The 16810-nt window shown below is 44.7% G+C and overlaps 1 protein-coding gene across 1 annotated transcript in view; it reads right to left on the bottom strand.

Annotated features, from left to right (window-relative positions):
* LOC144822741 (uncharacterized) overlaps positions 1-16810 on the bottom strand; it is a 2085503-nt gene that overhangs the window by 2007356 nt on the left and 61337 nt on the right. Inside the window, exons 6-8 of the mRNA XM_078680596.1 lie at positions 15558-15776; positions 8469-8617; positions 5646-5754 (exon numbers count right to left, since the gene is read on the bottom strand). Of these exons, the coding sequence (XP_078536722.1) occupies positions 5646-5754; positions 8469-8617; positions 15558-15776 (477 nt within the window). The remainder of the gene's footprint in view (positions 1-5645; positions 5755-8468; positions 8618-15557; positions 15777-16810) is intronic.

The raw sequence follows: 16810 nt of genomic DNA on the forward strand, positions 1-16810 counted from the left end.
GTCAACAAGACCAGAGTATCCAGCACATTATCACATTCTTTGTGTGGTTTATCATGGAAGACATATCAACCTGAATGTGTTTGAGGACCATTTCTCTGTTTCCATTAACTGGAAACCAGAAATGTCCATAAAACACATTACCAATATTTAACAGGGGCATTTGCCACATCGACCCTTCGCAAAACAACATGAACATAACTTTAAGAAATAAAAGCAGACTGTTAGAGCTCATATGTAAAACTATAAAGAGAACAAAAAAGGGATCGCTCAAAAAGCTCTGGAGAAGGATGTTTAACCTTAATGATAAACCTCAAAAGACAGTACTGAATTTACAGAAACACAATCAAAAACGCCAATACATCTCTGAAACCATATGCCCAAACAAAGAGGTCTTCAATATTCACAAGAAATCCTATGACCTCACCATCGCCTCAACAAGTGCAAAACACTGTCAGGAATTCAGTGACCACAAGCCATGCCATCGATAATGCTGCTAGCCTTGAATCACTGGAAAGGTAGCAATGGCAACCTTGCACCACGATTACTACCAAACCATTCTACCTGGACTAAACCACCCAAGCTGTGCTCATTCAACTCTTTAACAGAAAAAGAAAACTATGATCTAATCAAAGGCATAAACATAACAGACCCACGTGTGGGTCCTTCCCCCCCAAATATTTCAAAAGAATTCTACTATAAACATCTTACAGTCAAGCCCAGAGTAAAGAAATAGGGATTGGACCATTTTTAGGTAAACTTATTGAAAAAGCTGCATTTTCCCAACCATCTTATCTTTCATGGAGCAAAACAGTCTTCGGTCGGATAGACAGAATGGATTCAGACTTGAAGCACTCATTCAGCGTGAATCTCTCATGGACAACCTCAGGAATTCTGTCATTAATAGCGTGGTTACTGTCCATCCGCCACTTGACCTCTCCTCTGTATTCGACATGGTGGACCACCAAATTCCTGTCAATGGCTAGATGATTGTTGAATACAGTGAGCACAGTTATGAGCCGGATTAAATTCTACCGTATAGCTATACCTAAAATTGTCTCACTGCTTCCATGCTGCTCCTCTCTCCACAATAATTCAAAAGGTTTCTCAAAGAGTTCAATAATCACTCACCTACTTTTTAAACTTTTACCTTGCTCTACTTTCCAACCATGTTATTCCATTCAAGCTAACATGCTTTAATTACGCTAACAAAATACAGATCAACTTGAAACAGAAAAAAACTCTCTATAATCAAGAATTCTATGTTTACCATATGTCTCCGGGCCTTTAAACAATGGATGCTCAAAATCACTTCAAATGCAACTCCTCTAAAACTGTAAAACTAACCTATGGATCCTGGTAACATCACATCCCTGCATCCTCTTGGCCGCAGGAAATGGGACAGCTGTAAAATACATCAACTGGACTGAAACACCTTTGTGTGATCAAAGACTTCGACCTCTCTGTTCGATACCAAGTCAACAAACTGAAGAGATGCTCATTTTACAAAAATAGAATCCTATGGCATAGTTTCCCCTACCTATAGCTCTCATAGAACTGTCACAGAATACAGAAATCACATCATGGTTAAATTATGCAAACAAAGTCTACAGTGGAATCACCAGCTACAAAGCTGGTGCCAAGCCACAAAGAATCCAGACCACGCCATACAGACTAATGCTAAACCTCCAGAGACAGGGCATATTGTCCCTGTCCCCAAGAGTACTTCACTGGTTACCCATGGCAAAAGGAATATCCTTCAAAGCTGTCGGCATCGCACACTGGCAATCCACCGACTGGGGCTTGCCACCTACAATGCAACCTCAGACTATACAACCAGATGAGAAACCTCAGATTAAAAATGGTCCTGCGTCTAATATTCCCTCATTTAAAAAATAATCCATAAGGGGCGAAGCAGCTTTTCATTTAAACATACTACCAAAGAAAAGAAGTTCCATCCACAGCCATCGAGAAATCAGAAGAGCCTTGTCTGTTCTCAAACCAGGACCAAGATAACGGATGTGTGTATACAGACTTTGAAGATATCCTCGCACTTTTTTCACTTTTTACTGTAAGCACAAGATGCGCTTCCTCGCTGCTGCCCCAAGTATTTAGCACACTCCCTGGGCTTCACAACACCAGTACTCAAAACTAGTAAACAATTTAGCCACCTCCCATCTCAGAAGCACGGCAAAAAAGCATTGTGAGGCCTCAACAATAAATAGCACTATGGAAATGTCTCCTAATAATACAAACATGTCTGTCTCTTCTATGTGCCTAGGTTAGGCACAACCGCAATCCTCTAGTGCCAAAATCAGATCATCACGATACCTATAATGCACCAGTATTAAAAAATCAAGCCATTGTCCACGGTTATGAAGCCTACCTGTACCAATTACTAGGACCATTATAATATGTCTGATTGCTATTTACAAGTGAAAGATACATATACTAGTGTACAGCTTCTAATACACATTGTTTACATTAAAGAGCAGTGATTACCACATTGCACACTCCACCCGCTGAGTTTTTAACCCTTCTGGCCCAGAGCTTTACATAATTTGATCTTCTGAGCTTGCATAATCTGTTCCAGGGCACAATAAACACCATAGCTGGTGAGAAATAATCAAAATGTAATAATAATTAGAAGTACAAACATGGCCTGTGCTACAGGAATGCTGACAAGCCTTGTAAGACAGGGCTAGTGCTACAGGGGCCTTGCAACAGTTGACCTACCTCGTTACACATCAGTCTTGGCAGATAATATGTGGGTATTTTAGGTGCCATTGAACACAGGAAACATTTAGATTATTATGAGGACTAACACTAAGCTAGGGGAAATCTATAACAAACCTTATTTTCCAGTCTGAAGGGAGGATAAGATCCCAGCATATTACTGGCGAACTTAAATGGGAACCGGTCACCATGAGATATGCGGGAGTCTGCATTTACAGGACGGAATAAGTCAAGTCCCCGTCACTCATATAAACACGAACAAAACACACATTTGTTTCCCATGAAAATCGCAAGCATTGCTAAAATGCCCTTTTCCTGACAGGCAACGACAAGTGACGTCACATCAGGTAAGGCTACGCCACACCAGACTTGCCTGAAGAGACCTCTCCTATCTTTAATACAACAAAATGCACAGTGTGAGGAAGTGACATCGCTAGCCCTTTGGCCTCCATGACATCAGATCCCGCTCCTAGCCTCTCTCTAATGACGATCCTGCCTCCATGAATTCTGTCAGGGGTAAACAAGCGTTGGCAAAGCTAACACACGGGCATTGGCGGGTGAATGATAGATAAAGTAGAATTAGGGCTATAAGAATACATTGTTAGACAGATATATTCGAAAATTATTCATAAGCCCCTTGGCCACATACATCTGAGAACTTCACCAGAGAAGACAATAAGAAATCAGGACTAATAGCAAAGCACATCATTTGTTATACCTAGTTACGCATCTTCGGATGAAAACAATTGTTTACATTCCTCATATCTCAGATGTAGTGTTTGTTTATGTGTTGGTTTAGTGGAGTATGCGAGTGAGTATGTATGAGTACATGTGATGTTGAGACAGGTTGGAATGATTGCTGTTTTTGGGTGAAATTTTGTATTATTCATTCTTGTCTGGGGTTTATGAATAATTTTCGAATATATCTGTCTAACAATGTATTCTTATATGTCACAATAATGAGTTTGAGAAATTTTATGTATATTTATAAAAAATCTCTTTTTGATAAATAATTTTGTAATGAAAATGAACACGTTGAAAAAGAAAAAATAAATATAATGAAAAATAACATGTTTGTTTGGAATTCCACATATATGCAGCACACTTCTAAAAGTATAGATTGATTTACTCAAAGTATATAGGTCAGTTTAGAGGTCCTTTATTGTTGGTTCTTCCTTGTCTCTTCCTCCTCTAGACCTAAAAATCAAAATTTGGGAGTCCCTTTTTCTTAACTTCATGGCTGCTGGAAACCGACATCATAATCCCGACGGCAAAGCCACAACCATTAAGAGATTATGAGGTGTTTCCTTAGCACCTCATAATCTCAATCATAATTAGCACCTTTCCAATGGGCTCCTTGAGCCCATTGGAAAGCGCCGGAGAGTCCTTCCACCTGCTGCCTCTGACTGCACACATTGTAATGCGTTGGTCACACCACAGCAGCAGATGGTAGTCGGATCGCAACGACGAGCTGTCAGTTGCTGTCTGAAAGCCATCGTAATTGGGCCCTCTGTTGGTTACCTTTGGTTTCTGGTATTGAATGAGTTCTTCTTTCTGTAATTAATGTGACTTTTTTCTTTTGCGATTTGTTCCTCCTCTGTTGACCTGCAGTTCCGACCCACCTCCTAGCCCCCTGTCCCTTGTTGCCCTTTGACTAAGCACTCCTTCTCCCCTTGTTGGGGAAAGATCCAATATACATACTCTGGAGTCTCGGTGACCCCTCTGAGAGAGTCCACAGCGTCTAAGGGAGCCACGCACAGTTGAGGTATGGTATGGCGCCCCTTGCCAGAGCACTCCCTCTCCCCTTGTTGGGGAAGGATCCAGTAGGTAGGCCTTGGAGTCTCAGAGACCCCTCTGAGAGAGTCAACTGCGTAAAGGGAGCCTCACACAGCGTAGATGTGGGAATGATACCACTTCCCCTGGGATCCCAGCTTACCGGACCTTGGACGCGGCTTTTACTCGTCTACTGGTTCATGCCCCCTTAACCCCCCCACTCCTCCTTCATGCTCTGTCTCTCTCCCTCCCCCACTGCTTTCCCTCTTTCTTTCTTCGTCTACTTCCTCTGCTCCTATCCTCTCTCCCCTGATTCTCTCCCCTTGCCTGCTACGCCGCCTAGCCCCCTGTCCCTTGTGCCCTTTGACTAAGCACTCCTTCTGCCCTTGTTGGGGAAAGATCCAATATGTATACTCTGGAGTCTCAGTGATCCCTCTGAGAGAGTCCACAGCGCCAAGGGAGCCACTCACAGTTGAGGTTATGGTATGGCCCCCCCTTGCCAAAGTACTCCCTCTCCCCTTTTTGGGGAAGGATCGAGTAGATAGGCCTTGGAGTCTCAGAGACCCCTCTGAGAGAGTCAACACGTAAAGGGAGCCTCTCACAACGAAGATCACAGCTTACTGGACTTTGGACGCAGCTATTACTTGTCTACCGGTTTGTGCCCCCGTCACCCTCCCCCTCCTCTTTTATGCTATGTCTCTCACCCTCCCCCTCCTCTTTCCCTCCTTCGTTCTCTGTCTACTTCCCCTACTCCTACCCACTATCCCTTGAATCATTCCCTTTGCCTGCTTTTTCCATTACGTATATGTCCTTATTGTTTGTCTCGACCCAACATGTAACTATGTAGCTATGCTCTAAAACTGTGTAAACTTTGTAACAATGTAACCTTCAACTATGGTCTGATACTCATGTAAAGCGCTCTGATACCCCTAGGTTTAGCCAGCGCTATATGAAACCTTTCAAAAAAATAAAATAAATAAATATGCTATCCATTCTGAGATTTTTAGTTTAAAGTTTATGCTTTGGACAATTTGACATCGTGGGCTGGTAGGCAAGATGAAAAGTAAACAGTCATTAGTTTCAAGGTTGGTCAGAACAACATAAATTACAAAAGGAAGAGCAGAGGTCATCACTTTTACCATTGGCTCGGTTAGGACATTTCCTCCAATAATGCTTCCTGCTACATGAACCACTTCATTGGACATCAGTCTCAGAAGGTTCACAAACACTTTAGGCTCATGATAGTACCTGTATGAGAAATGTCAAAAGTACATACTTTAGAGTTATGCACTTAGCTTGCACTTTCACAAACATTTTAATTAAATAATTTTCCACACTCCCCTCAAAGGCAAAATATGCGTACCTTGCACTGCTGACTGTAAATTAGAACCATCTCTATATTAAAAGCTTCCATAATCAAAATTTAATCAACCAATTTCAAATAATTGAAAATTTAAGTAGTGTTATGTTTCTCGATTGTAAATTATCAGCATCAAATATTGTTAAATTGTGTGTACACGTTATATGTTTTCAAAAATATTTCATGCATTTTTTATTTACGGCATTTGTCTGGAATTCTACAGAATTGTTAGTCTCCTGTCACTGGCTAGTACACCTCACTACCAGCTCCTCAGAACATGCTAGCAGCTGAAAGAAAACATGTGTAGGACTGACCTGCTAGGCAAAAAGCCTGAAGGACTCCTCCTCTCCACTTAAGCCCAGAAACTGGAACTACTCTCCATAGTTCTGCTAGCTGGCCTCTTGGTACGTGCTTCAGGGACATACACAAATGAAGAATGGCTCACTAGTGTGAGTAAGCTCCATCTGCCAGCTGGGAGTAAACTGCATTGAACCCTGAGGATCAGGGAGTAGTGGAAGAAAGCAGGACTGAGTTTCCAACATCAGCCAGTATTGTAATTATGTCATTGTATTGAGCTCCATGAGGACAGGAGCAAAGCACTAAAGGTTCCCAAGAAAGGTGCATCCTAGCCCACTAAGGGTTGCTGGTTTAGGTGGCTCAGAGCTTTTTCCATCAGATTTTGAGAATACTTTGCGACCACCACAAAAACATACCTAACCCCATGGAGCCTTAGTCAAACAAATCGTCCTGCTTGGCACTACATACAAAACCTCTGAACCAGAAAAAAACTATGGACGCAGGCCCGTCTGCCACCCCAGAGGTGGAGGGACCGTCCGCAGGGGCAGCGGCGGTCCCTCCGTGCAAATTAGGATGTGACCGCCACCCTGGCGGTCACATCCTGTATTTTTAACATTGCGGCGGGTGCTGCTTGAAGCAGCACCCGCCTCAATGTTAAAAAGGAAAGCAGTGCATTTGCATGCACAAAGCGGCAGGTACCCCCCATGGGCACCCCCCACCCCCCCTTCACCCCTGGGGGCCCTCAACGGGCCCCCAAAGAAACGACTGTATGCCTTTCCACGGCGGAAATGCCGCCATGGAAAGGCATAGGACCACCGACATCCTAATATGCCTGGCGGTGTCTGACAGTCACCGCCAGCCATGTTAGAGCTTTTCCGCCGCGGTCGGAAGGCGACCGCGGCGGAAAAGCTGCAGACGGAAAAGATATCCCCCAGCCATCCTAATCTGGCGGGGGGTCTTTTTCCAGTCCGCAGCGGATAATCCGCATCCTCCGGGCCGGCGGTGGCTTCCGCCGGCCCAGAGGATGCGGATTATCAGCTATCATTATCGGCCCTTAAGTCTGTGTCTGTCAGTGGGAATCCAGCTACAAAATTCAGCTGTGTACCGCTCAGCCAAAACTAAAGGCTAACAAATGAACTCTGCACAGCATATCTGATTTTGAACAGTCCCCTGTGGCTTCAGCATCCTGCCTTGCACTAATGGAAGAAACAGATAACCAAAAAAGGGACAAATTCACAAGGTAACAATTTCTTGTTTCCCGCAAGTCTTACCCAAACCCCATTTCATCACAGTCAGCCTATCGCAGCTAGGTCAAAGTCAATCGTGAACATTGACTTTGATTGGCGCTTTGCCATTTCTTGGAGAGATTGCCTTAAAACTTTACAAATGTCTCTGGTTCCCTTAATCTGTTTTAACCTTTTTTCCTTTACTCAGCTTCTTATACGTTCCTTGATGTTTCTAAATTGGTATGGGAATTTAATTGTGTTGTGTCCTTAACCTGTTAAGCATGTCTCTGGGGAAATGGCTGCTTCTTGTGCCATAACTACTAGCAGCAGCAACACCTCCACTAAGGCGGAGGAGCATCGCCCTACAGGAAAAATAAAATGATAATAACAGCATGTTATTATCATTTTATTTTTCGCTAGTGGCTCTGTGTGCAGGTGGGGTGGGGCTGGGCTGCCCACAGAGCACGTGGAAGAGTTGTGGGCACTTTCTAAGTGCGCATGATGGCTTGCCCGTCCGTCTTGGGCCGGCCAAACCGTCATGTGCACTTAGCATGTTCTCCACCGGCTGTATTGCACAGCCTGGGTGGAGAACATGACAGCCTCCCAGCACTAGTCTGAGTGAGCACTGAACCACGGTGCTCAGACCAATCACGACGCTGCTGTCATGCTGGTGACAGCAGCATCGTGATTGGCAAGAGGAGTCTGGGAGCCTGGGTGCTTCCTGTTTCCTGCGTTGTGGACAGAAGGACGGAGGGGAGGCAGCCGCCATTAAGGTAAGTTAAATTGTCTTTTTTTCCCTCTATTTCTTTTTTAAAGCCCCCCCTCCCGCCACACCATTAGTGACCCATGGCAGCCGATACTGGCTACTAGTTGTTGGGCAGAGTTTCTCGTTGAAAAGTTATGTGACCGAACAAGACTGTGCATTATTAGGTTACTAGGGTCACCTGCTGTCAATTTAATAATCCACATTCTCGCAGCAGACAAACTAAAACATCGAGTTAGGCACGTTAATATCCAGCCAAAAATATATTACAATGTATGCAACCCACAGGTGGCAAGAACTAATGTAGAATTCCTACCTAGAATGTGTCCAGACCAGCAGTAAAGTGTGCAACATTGGCAAAAAATATGTTTGTTTCTTTGCATTTGATTTTGCCGACTTCAGTAGATCATAATAGACGACCAATGTCCCCAGGTATCTGTTATTTTCTTCTGCAGCAGCAAGTGCCTAATCAAAAAGAAACAGATTTAGCAAGGCATTGTCCAAATGTCCTGCTCTTGCTATATTTTAATTTTGAAATACAAACTGGGAAAAATTGACAATTGCTGCAATTTTACCCCAAAATAAAAAAATATGTCCAACATACCGAATAAAACAGTCTGTGATGGATGGATAGAGAGTACAGAGGAAGAACAAGTAAGACAGAGATGGAGTGAGAGAGAGGATGTTATGTTAGTAGTTTTTTTTTATAGAGGAGTGACCCTGCGCTAGGCTTCAGAGGCCACAAGAGTTCTGCACTTGTTCCCAAGCAGTTTCAGTTGGCTAAAAAAACAAGTTTTCAGAACATGGTTTCCGAATATTCTGTTCTCATCTCAGAAGGGAGGGAGGGAGTTCCACATCTAGCTGACAAGTAGCTGAAGGAGCGACCACCCAGGCATGCTTGTTTTATCTCGTCGGTGCTGCCCCTGAGAACCTGAGGCATCGAAGGATGGAGAAGAGACAGGGACAGCCTCTGGTGGTCTGATAGGGAGAAGAAGTGACAGACAGGGAGATCCTGTGATGGATTGAGAGAGAAAGAATGAGGGACAGGGAGAGCCTTTGGTGGATTGAGAGGAAGAAGGAATGACAGACAGGGAGATTCTGTGATGGATTGAGAGGGATGAAGGAGGGACAGGGAGAGCCTGTGATAACTTGAGAATATTTATTTTTATTTATTTTATGCGTTTTATATAGCGCAGACTTTACCCGAAGGTGTCAGAGTGCTTCACAATAGGAACAGTAATGATACATGAGGAGAACAATTACAAGTGACCAAATTACAAAAGCAAACGTTAAGTTACATGAGGCAAAAGTAACAATTGTGAGCAAACAAAATACAAGAGGTAGCAAACGGTGCATTACAGGAGAAAAAAGTGGCATATGTGCTAGTTACAAAAGCGTACAAAGTACAAGCAGAGGTATAATACTGCAATAAATGGGAGACACTCAAACACAAAAACAAACGTTACGTAGGCAATGGTGGCACTTGTGCAAGTATCTAAAGCAAACAAAATGTGAGAGGTAGCAAACGGTGTGTTACAAGAGAAAAGTGACATGTGCATGTTACAAAAGAGTACCAAACACATGTAGAAGGATAATACTGCAATAAATGGCAGACAGTCAAACCACAGGAACACACTGGGAGGGCACTTCCATAGTCATGGAGAATAGAATTTTCTCTAATGGAAGGTCTTCCTTCAGATAATAGAGAGGGCGTGAGTTAAATTTGGAAGTGTCTTTGAAGGAGGAGAGCTTTGAGGTCAGTTTTGAAGGCCTCTGGGGAGGTGGTGGTTCGGAGCTGAGGCGGAAGTGAGTTCCAGATTCTCACTGCGTTGCCTGAAAAGGATTGGGCCATCGATCTTTCCTTCTTGAAAGTGGGAGGTTCAAGCAGTACATTTTCGGCATTACGAGATGGTCTAGAGCCTCCAGAGAGTTTCATTTATTCGCCAGGTAGCGAGGAGAGGATGAGTGCAAGGCTTTGTGGGTCTTGTAGATAGATCTTGCCTCAATGGGAAGCCAGCGGAGGGTGGATAACATGGGTGTGATGTGGTCGCTTCTTTTAACCCCATAGTTGAAACGAGCTACTGAATGGAGAACAAAATTAAGGGGTGACAGGTGGGATTTGACGAGGCCAGTAAGAAGAGAATTGCAGTAGTCCAGTCTGGAGAGGACCAGCGATTGGACCAGGGTTTTAAGGTCTTGCTCCGGGAAGAAGCAACGAATTCCCCAAAGAAGGCGCAGTTGTTATCGATCAGACTTTGCAATGGAATTGATGTGGGAGATTAGATTGGGTTTTTTGTCGAGTATGACACCAAGGGATTTTGCGCTGTCGACAATGATGGGTTTATTGTTAAGTAGATTCATCTGATCCATCCAAGATTGAACCGGGGGAAGAGAAAGTGAGGAGGAGAGGAGGAGGAATTCAGTTTTGGAGGTATTCAGAATCAGTTGATGAGTTGACATCCAGTTTTGAATGGAGTCGAGAGAAGAGTTTAGGATGGAGAGATTGTGAGTTGAGGCAACTTTGAGGTAGATTTGAGTGTCGTCTGCATAGAGATGATAGTGGATCCCGGACTTACTTAGGAGATTTCCCAGTGGTTCTAAATAGAGATTGAACAATGTGGGTGCAAGTATAGAGCCTTGAGGAACACCTTGACCTACCGCCAAAGGAGATGAAAGACTGTTTGCTATTTTGATCATTTGGGATCTATCAGAGAGGAAGGAAGCAAACCATTTAAGCACAGTGCCCTCCATGCCCATTCTCTGTTGAAGAGTGTTGAGGAGAGTGTTGTGATTGGCAGTGTCAAAGGCTGAAGAAAGGTCAAGGAGAATTAGAAGACAATACCCCCCGAATCGAGTATCCGCAGCGCGTCATCAATCACTTGCTGCAGGGCTGTTACAGTGCTGCAGTTTTGGATGAAGCCAGACTGGAAATTGTCTAGAAGATCATTGTCCTTGATATGACGAGAGAGTTGTTTCGCTACACATCTCTCTGTGATCTTCGCAAGAAAGGGTAGGTTAGTGATGGGGCGGAAGTTGTTGAGGTCATTTGCATCAGCAGTGGGTTTTTTAAGCAGGGGGGTGACCTGCCCAGTACTAAAAGAGACAGGAAGGGAGCCTTGACAGAGGGAGACGTTGACCAGAGTGGTCCAATAGGAAAGAGAAAGGGTATATAAGTCAATGGCAATGGCACTAGGGATGGGGTCAAGAGAATGGTTGGAAGGCTTTGTTTCAAGGATGCAATAGAGGAGGGCATCTTCAGAGATGGGGGTCAAAGTTCTGCCAAAAGGCTAAGGATTTGCGCTCCTCTGGAGGGGTAGGATGAACGACCTGATCCACAAGTGAATTCACTTTTTCGTCAAAGATTATAGCGAAATCCGCTGCTTTCTTTGTAGAATCCTCCAACTTGGAGGTTGGGGAAGAGCAGTTAGGATTCTTGATGAGATCAAATTGTTTTTTGGGTCTGTTTTTGGCTAGGTCAACGAGATGCGACATATTCCCAAGGAAGGTGTGCTTGTGGTACCTGGATCTTGCTGAACGAAGCGTGGCCAAATTATCGGTGAAGGACGCTTGCCTCCATTGTTTCTCCTGGAATCTTAGGTGCTTCCTTTCTTCATAGAGGGATTTGTTGAACCAAGGTGCTGAGGGAGTGGGCCTTTTCTTTTTGCTTTGGAAAGGAGCGATGTTATTGATTTCGACTGCAAGGACTGTGAGGCATTGGGAGGTGAGTTCGTCAACATCTAGGTTTGGGTCTAGCCTTGGAAGTGATAGAAAAGCTGATTCACAGAGGGAAACAATGTCAATATTTTTAGTGTCACGGAACCAGGAGGTAGCCCTCTTAGGTTGGCCAAGAGTTATAGAGTGTGATAGGTGAAGAGAGAATGGGATGAGGAGGTGGCCAGACCAGTCTACATGAATAGGGGTAGCGATAGAAAGCATGCCTGCTTTAGAAATAACAAGGTTCATGATTGAGCCCTTCAAGTGTGTAGATTCTGTGCAGTGTTGGATGAGATCGTTTGCAGAGAGGAAGGTGGCCAGCAAATTCACAGAGGAGTCTTGCGGTGAGCCCCACTGGAGATTGAAGTCACCAATGAAGTTCTGATTGTCACTTTGCGAGTATTGGTCGCTGATGAAGTCAGTGAGTTCCTCCATAAACGAAGGGCCGCTACAGGGCGGGCGGTATATGGCATGGAATCTGAGGGGTGAACGGTGGTGTTATTGAAGCTTAAGAGATAGGCATTCAAAAGTGCGGAAGGAGCTGATAGGAAAAGCCTTAATTTGAAGGGAGTTTCTATAGATGACTGCAACACCTCCCCCAGCTTTGTCGATTCTATCATTCCTAAATATAGAATAGCCTGTGGGTAATAGGAGATCAAACATAGAATGAGACATATCATTGAACCAGGTCTCTGTGAGGAAGAGCATGTCAATGTTGTGAAGGGTGATGGTATCGGAGATTTCAAGTTTGTGTTTTACTGCAGATCTGCTATTGTGGAGCAGACAGTGCAGCTCTGTCAAGACTGTTTTGGTGACGGGGGCACTTGGGCTATGAAGGGTGATAGGGATATTGTACTTATATGGGGTGCTCGGAAGGGTTTAGGTGGATGCTTGGTTCTGACAGAGGAGATGGTCAGAATAGTGTAGATAGTAGGGTTACTAGGAGATGAAAGTTGAAGAAGGGTGGTGTTCGGGGGCTTGTGTGAGTTAACGATGTTTGCAGATGACAGGTTATGCTTGGCTATAATGGGGTGAGGGGGCGAGGTGCAACTCGTGGGAAGGTGAGAGTATTCCAAAGGAGTTGCGGTGTATGGGAAAGTGGAAATCTTGGAGCTTAAAAGTGAAATGCTAGCTACAAGCTGGGAGATGGAGGTGATAAGAGAGCCTAGCTTATTTTCCAGAGAGAGTAGGGCAGAGCACGGAAGGTTGGGTGGCTCGATGGAAACAGGTTGAGGTGAAAAATGGTGGTGGAAGGCAGGGAGAGGTGGGGGGACAGGAGGAGAGTTGGGATATAGGGTTCATAGGTGGGGGGAGGTGGAGGTTGAGAGCGGGAGTTGGTGTATCAGAGGTGAAGGGAGAGTTGTCTATGTTAGCGTTGCAAGAAGGAAAGGAATTAAGGACATAAGTAGGGGGAGAAGGGTGCAGATCAAGGCGGTGGTGCAGAGGGAGAGGGGAGGACTGTGTGGAGTCATAGGGATGAAGGAGGTTTGGGGGGGAAAGAGGGGAGGTGGTTGGGGAGGTCCTGTCAATTAGGAGAGGTGGCTGTGAGGGAATGGGCCTCTGGCAGAGTGAGGGGGGTTGGGAGATAGGGAAGTTGAAGAAATGAACTGGTTCTGCTGGGCCCGAGGGAGGGGAATGGCGAGGGTTACCAAGGGGGGAAAAGGGGTAGCACAGCTTTGCTGGAGGAGTGGGGGGAAGGAGAGAGATGCAATGGGTTTGCAGAGAAATCGGGGTAAATAGCGAGGGGAGGAGGGGGTAGAGAAGAGGGGGAGAGGGAGGAATAAAGGGAGCGTACGGACAGTTAGCTAGGGGAGAAGGTTGGAGGAGAGGTGGACTAAAAAGGGGGGTGTCAGGTAGGAATAGGGGGGAGGAGATGAGATTGGTGTACCGGGATGGTGCAGATTGGACGAGGAGCGTATTAGCTAGAGGTAATGCTGAAGTGATGAAGGGTGGGCATACTGTGAGGGGGAGGAATGGGAGAGGAGGGCACAGGGGAGGGGGAGGGAAGAGGGCCGACCTGTGCTTCTTGAGGGTACAGCCTATTGGAGTGTAGGGGGGTCAGGGGAGGTGAAAGGGAGTAATGGGTGGAGCTGGATGAAGAGTCAGGGGATAACCCGGACGCAGAGGAGCGGAGTAGGAAGGGGAAGAGGTGGTCAAAGAGAGAGAGAGACAGGTGTCTTTGCCTTGGATCATGACAGTACCGTTGTTATAGAGTGAGATAGTGAGGGAGCCGTTGAAACACGCAGAGGGGGACATTTTTTGTTGTTTCCCATGTGGGATAGAGGAGGAGGAGGTAACGTTAAGGGAATTATATAAGCTGGGGGACCAAGAGGGGGTGTCATGAGTTAAAAAAATTAAATTGTTTTTGAGCCTCCCAAAACGACCATTGTAAAATTGATCGACAAAAAGGGAATCAGGGAAACAAACATAGTGTTATGCTTCAATCGTTTTACTGAAGCTCTAGTCTGGTCGGGAGGATAAATGATTTTGTAGCAATTAATTCCAGCCTTAACTCGAGTGGTGGCCATGTTGGGAAAGTGAGGAGGAGGAGGGTGGGTTGGATATGAGAAGTGTGTTGCTAAGAAAGCGGTGGTGAGGAGAAGTATAAGGACATAAAGGGGGCACATATTCCAGACGTCAGGGGTGAAGATATCTGAACTAATGTGCCGTCTGGGAAGTGAGGTGATTAGGAACAGGTTGTTACTTCAGAGCAGAAGAAGATGGGGGGCTTGCGAGTCTCTGTGATTCCGCTGGTATTTGATGGGCTCTTCATTTAGGTATACATGAAGCCACCTGGCACTAGATAATATTTACAAGGGAATTTTTTTTACATATGACAGGGCCTACTGGACCACTGTCAGAACCATCACAAAGCAAATTTAGTAAAAGTAAAACAGTTCATAAACGAACACCCAGTAACCACTGGTGATCACTGTAATTAGCATCAGCCTGTAACAGAAATCACATTCGGCACCGACCGCTATGTACACCCAAAATGTCAACAAACTAATAATGGGCCCTAACCTCCTGAGAATCACTAACATAAGGGGCATAAAGCACAGGGTGAAACAGAATCTCACTAGCATAACTAAAAAATATGCAAGATAACCTCATCATCATAAAACCACCTTTTGAGGTACTCAGAACAGGGTGCGTAAATCATACTACATGAAAAACATTTCCTAGCACCACATAATCATAATAGGGCCTGGCGCCCAACAGACCTCCCAGTCTCCCTGGCCCACTGGCCATCTCAGAGGGGGGCTCAAATACCCTGTATCCAGATTGTCAGGGCTGCTGCCAATGCAGCGAAAGTCAAAAGGGATGCGCACTTGAGCAAACCTAAGCGTTGCAGCTGGCACTAAGGGCTGCGCAGCTGTGAGGGAATGGGGCAAAGAAGTGCATCTCACTCCTAGCTCAAACAGAACTGTCCCCACGGATAAAGTGGCCTAAATGTTGCAGCTGGAACTACTTGCTGCACAGCTGTTAAAGGCCTAAACGGTGCAGCTTGCACTACGTGCTGCGCTGGTTCTGCAGTGTCTGGAACATTTTGTCACTGGTAGAATAGCCCCAAATCAAAAGCACATGGTTTTGAAAAAATCATGTATGATCTACGACAAGCCCTAACAGTACAAGCTGTGGACACAGAATAGAAGCCTCAGCATTTACTTATTGCTTGCCAGCTGCTCACCTTAGTGACGTCCTTCCGGACGGCTCTGAAGGAATGCCCATAGGTGCTGTTAGCTTCTTCCAAGCTGCTGAAGATCTCACTGGCCTTGGCAGAGCTCAGCTGCTCTGTGATTGACTGCAAGTCATGGATGTGGGCTTCCCACATCTCTTTTTCTCTGTAAATCCCAGGTTTCAGTCCCCAAGTCTTCAGCTCAAGAAAAGGGTCATGCTTTAAAATGACCTGAAAAATTAAAAACACAGTTCTGAAACTGACTTGTACCATTAGAAGGCATTATGTTTCATTTAAAACACATACTTTTTATATGAAGTCAAGCAGTCATGTTTTATGGGATTTAGGGTTTGAACATTTGATTGAAAACAAGGTTATAGGAAAGGATAGCGTGGCGGGTATCAGGCAGAGAGTCTTTGTTGGTCCCTGGTTCAAATCTGTCTCACGGTGATAACGATCTTAACTAGTTAACCTAAATCTAACAGTGAACATAAATGGAGCCACTACCTCATTACTTCTGGATTTTTCAGCTTCATTTAACACGGTCCGCACCACACACTACTGCAAATACTCCATGATCTCGGATTCTTTAATGGTTCAAAATAGACTGCTTCTTATCTCATAGACAGAAAGAGTGTAGTCTGCCTACTCCCTGTCACATCACCTCCTAACACATAACACTATGACATTCCTTGTGGTTCAATCATATCCCCTGTTTTATTCAACATCTACCTATCACCCCTACCAAATGTGATTAAATCATGCATCCTTACCTGATATAACTATGCAGATGACACCAAAATAATTTGTAAAATGGGTAGCCCCAAAGACCTCTACAATTCAAAACTCGATGACTGTCTTCGTGCAATAAACACATGGAAGAAGAATAACCATCTAAAGCTCAATACCACAAAGACAGACATTATGACATGAGGACAATTATAAAACTACCAGCCTACACCTTTAGGCATACGGAACCTGAAACCCCTCTGATAACAAGAGAAGTTACGCATTACTGGAAAATTTGGAGAACTCAATGTAGTCCATTCATTGTAGGTCCTAAATATATATATAATCTGACCACTTCTTTTCATCTCACTAAGACACTCAGATATGGGATAATAATAAAAACATCCATCCCACCAGATCTCTTCTCTTCTCTCTCCCTCCGACCAAGCCAGCTCAGGACCACAACTATATGCAAATTCTCAGACTAAGCAAACAATATTATATGAAATACCATAAAGGGACCTGAAGAGGTGCTC

The sequence above is a fragment of the Lissotriton helveticus genome, chromosome 3_1 (genome assembly GCF_964261635.1).
Source record: "Lissotriton helveticus chromosome 3_1, aLisHel1.1, whole genome shotgun sequence".
NCBI classification, from domain to species: domain Eukaryota; kingdom Metazoa; phylum Chordata; class Amphibia; order Caudata; family Salamandridae; genus Lissotriton; species Lissotriton helveticus.